The sequence below is a fragment of the Apostichopus japonicus genome, chromosome 2 (assembly GCF_037975245.1).
Source record: "Apostichopus japonicus isolate 1M-3 chromosome 2, ASM3797524v1, whole genome shotgun sequence".
Classification (NCBI taxonomy): domain Eukaryota; kingdom Metazoa; phylum Echinodermata; class Holothuroidea; order Aspidochirotida; family Stichopodidae; genus Apostichopus; species Apostichopus japonicus.
The window spans coordinates 8,421,594-8,425,930 of NC_092562.1; the positions used below are offsets into that span (position 1 = coordinate 8,421,594).

At 39.2% G+C, this 4,337-nt stretch overlaps 1 protein-coding gene across 1 annotated transcript; it reads left to right on the forward strand.

Moving 5' to 3' along the window:
• The first annotated feature begins 2,196 nt into the window (after nucleotides 1–2,196).
• On the forward strand, nucleotides 2,197–3,741 carry LOC139972789 (adenosine receptor A2b-like). Its single transcript, XM_071979201.1, has one exon. It carries the CDS (start codon nucleotides 2,382–2,384, stop codon nucleotides 3,483–3,485), a length of 1,104 nt encoding a protein of 367 aa, XP_071835302.1. The 5' UTR covers nucleotides 2,197–2,381; the 3' UTR covers nucleotides 3,486–3,741.
• Nucleotides 3,742–4,337: the final 596 nt, after the last annotated feature.

Below are 4,337 nucleotides of genomic sequence, written 5' to 3' on the forward strand. Positions count from 1 at the left end.
TGAAACTCCGAGTTACAACTACTAGTGTTCCACTAGTCTCATCTAGTATCAACATATATATATATATATATATATATATATATATATATATATATATATATGTATATATATATATATATATATATATATATATATATAAGGCAACCAAACGCTTAGACTATTAAAGCCAGACTATAAAATAAGATTTTCCATCATCTCTATCGATCCGTGGAAGTATAATCCTAATTCTGTACCAAACAAATAGCCTGGGAGACATGGAGACGTGACTTAGTCTAAATGATATAAGTACTTGCAAGATCTCGAACCATTTGTATTGAGGACGTTTTTGTGAGTTGATTCACTTTTTGAATAGGCTGCTTTATCTCCATGGAGACGTGACTACAAGAGTTCATCTCTCTGCAGAATGGATTTGAATGAAGAATTGATTCCAAATGCAGTTAAACGTAGCTATAGAAATATACGCCAATATCAGTAATTAAGTATACATATCAAAGATAACCGTGTTCAGTGAAGTGCAATATTGCAGGCTGAAAGCATAGCCTTGATACATATACACAAGTGGGTGTCAAGGCTGTAAGATGATCATCTCCTTCACCCCCCCTCCCCCACCCCCTTGTGGTTGAAAAACTTTACAGGTCAAATGTGCAAATGTGATATAACAAGTCAAGTTCCGAAAAAGAAGACGCAAGTGTGAGATAATTGTCGAAATTTCGAGACAAAAAGGAGAGAAAGTCGGAGATAATGTAAACTTGGAGGTAAGAAATATAAATGTCAAACGTCCTATTTGGGCCCTCTCTATCGCATTGGACCAAGGGACCAAGATCAAAACATAATATCTATGTTGGCTTTTACTAGTGTTGTTCCATTAACCTTTCTCAACATATTTCATGAAAGCGATTGCGAGACCAACAAGCTTGTTCTGAGACTGACATCAGGTACTTGCCGAGTTTTGCCCTGATAGGGGTCCGGGTGAAGCCCTCGGAAGCGTCAGCACTTTGTAATATTTCTTGTTCTTCCGTTGCGGAAGTGCAGAAACACATCTCAGAAAGATGACTTATACAGTTCCTGGGGCTGTGTTTCAAGCCTGCATGGTGGGGAATCTGGGACCTCAGCTGCAGCGTTTTTCCTGTTATCTTTAAACAATTTTAAAAACACAGATAAACATTTTTGAGAGGAATTCAGCTGCGGTAGAATGTATTACAAAGCCTAATGTGTCCTAATCTGGCAAATGTACATGTAAAGGAGATAAATAGATAACGATGTTTCCACTGGGTTGTTACACCTACCTCAAACACACACATTCACTCCCATGAATGTACACCCCTTGCTTGCACTGAAAACGTTCAGAAATGTTTTATACAAACCGCTGTTAAGTTCTAGGCTTTATATTACATTGTCAGGTTGGTATATACATGCATTTCATAACTCATTGACGACTTTGTGTAACTTTTCGTGGTGCTGAAAATTGACCAATGTATCACGCTGAAGGGAATAAAATTGATTTAATTAAGATGTGGTAGTTTTACTTGTTTTAAGGGCAAAATTTCACCAACTGGTTGGACAAACAGGTATCCATTGTTGGGTAAAATATAGGGTAAAGTATATACAGATATCATCATTACTTCAACTTGTTTTTATATTTATGAAATGTAATTCATTCATTTCAACATTCCCAGCATAGCATATATATATATATATATGAAAAACTCTTCTCGTAATTAAACACATATCTGTTTCGATCTGAGCGTCCACGTAATGAAGTATAAAATGTTGATAATATCAACTTCATGTGATACATTTGTCCCATAATATAATAAGTTACAATGCAGAGTTATATATTGATGTGATCTGACTTCAACACTTGACTTAGACTGACACTAGTATCTGATGATTGACTTTTCTCAATACCGAAGGTTTTAATCGATATCAGTGCGAATCAAATTTCAGTAGCTCTAAATTGAGATAAAGAATTATTTCATACGAGTGCTCTTAACAAATATGTCAACACCCTGTCGCTGCAGAAGTTGATATCGAGACAGCTGTGTAAAGCGCTTCTTTGGATATTAATTACGACGTTTTTGTACATTTTGTTTAATTTGGACATTGAACACTACCACTGATACAAAATTACATCTGGAAAAAGTCATAATTTCCGTTTTTTGAGGTACAGAGAGAGTGGTGTTATTTTGAGGGGAGAGTTTTGACGACAGCGTATGATTTTTTCAACAACGAATAAGTTTACAAGAATGGATGTATAGCTGAGAGGTTTTCGTACATAGGGAGCGTGTTTATTTGTATTCAGTGTATATTTTCATCGCCATAGTTTTGTTTACCTTCAACGGGTGTAATATATCGGTTTTATATTATTAAAAGCTGGCAGGATGACAGATGTGACTGCCCAACCGAGCAACCGTACTTGTAATCACCAAATGATTTATCACTGTCCTCACATATCACCAACTCAAATGACAGTATTTATAATATGGGACGCCTTCATATTGATAGGAATTGTATTAGGAAACTCTCTGGTAATATTGTCACTTTTGAAGTACCCGAGAATGAGAACGCCTTCTAACATCCTTCTAGCAAGTTTGGCAACTGCAGATTTATTTGTTGCTTTTGTATGCCTTCCAGTAGATATTTTAATCGGACTAGGTGTCTTGCCGTGGACTAGTACCTGGCAATGCGTGGGTGGGGCTGCCGCCATCTTATCAGTCAGTGCAGTGTCTACTTGGCATATGACTGCAGTGACATTCGAACGGTATCTTGCCATCACCAAACCTTACAGACACCACACTATAATGACTCTGCGAGCAATCTCGATCCTAATCATTGGTACATGGACGGTAGCTATATGTGTAAGCAGCCTAGCGTTTCTGGATTTTGGAAATAACGTTCCTTGCTTACAGGATGGTTGTTGCGACCTACTCCTGGTGCTTTCACCGGTCCTGAGAGTCCTGGCGATAGTGATTGGTTCCCTATTGCCGTGTATGGTCATGACTGTGATGTATACCAAAATGATCCGATGTGCTCAACTTCAGCTAAAGAGAATAAGTGCATCTGAAGTTCAGTCCTGTCATAAAACTAAAGGAGCATTTTTAGAACAAGTTGCTCAAAAGTTCCAGCGACGTGACTTGAAAGCAGCTAAGACTGTAGCTTTAGTACTGGGGGCATTCCTTATAGCTTGGACCCCAGCTTCTGCTATTGCTTTGTCTGATTTCATTATCCCATGGTTTATCGACTCACATTATTCCACATTCTACATTTTACAACTTTGTTTATTTCATATTGCTTTTGCAAACTCGTTTGTAAACCCAGTGATATATTGTTATCGTAACCGTGAATTTAGAAACAGTTTTATTAAGTTACTACAAATATGTCTACCAGAGAAGCTGAAATGTCGAGCTCGTGTGTTAGAAGATGAGGGTGTCATGACAGTAGCATGCGCTGATGATGACAACATCATAACGGAAGTTGTGAAATAAATGTATATTTGCTATTTCCAACCCCCTTGCGCAACGACTATGCGGGTATATGCCGGCATGGGTTGCGTTGAAAGGTATTGAATGCCATTCGACACTAGCTGCTGGCACCGATCTAGCAAATGCATTGGGATCGGCAGGCAAAACCTGGCAGCCAATTAACCTCATATTCAATTTCAAAGTGATACGTCATTTGAGCAGGAAAAAGTTGCAAACGTGCCGAGCAACTGTATTACGTTTGCGTGGCAACTGTATTACGTAACCAGGTGCGTATCCAGGGGGGGGGCGTTGGGGGCGCGCGCCCCCCGGGTAAGGAAAAGAGGAGAGAAAAAAAGAGAAGAAAAAAGGGAAAAGGAGGGGGAAAAAAGAAAAGGAGGAGAGAAAGGAAGGGAAAAGAAAAAGAAAAAAGAGAGAAAAAGAAGAAAAGGAGGGAGTAGAAGAGAGCCAAGACCTCGGGAAGAGAAAGAGGAATAGTCATAGTTTAAGCGCTGATCCCTATTATATACACAGGGTAGCCAGTGACAGATCAAGGATTACGGAGGGGGTGTGCGCCTCACCCTACCCCTTACACCGACAACTCCATTTTTGACGTTTCCATTTTCCCTCTCTCACTAATGTATCTATATAAAATACTATATATGGTCTATCATAACGCGTGTGTGTGTATGGACGCCTTAAACAATTGTACAAATTGTAGTACAATTGTGCTATATGGAACCAACTGTGGTTGGTCTTGAACTCGGCCGAATCGTCGGGGAACATGACGCATTTCGTGAAGGGGGCGACCGCCCCCCCCCCCCCCGAGCAAATTTTCTTTATTACATCGCTAGTAATTTCAAAATAGACAATGCTTAG

Excerpts from the sequence above, each read along its gene's own strand:
- LOC139972789 (XM_071979201.1), top strand. The coding sequence starts at position 2,382 with ATGACAGATGTGACTGCCCAACCGAGCAACCGTACTTGTAATCACCAA.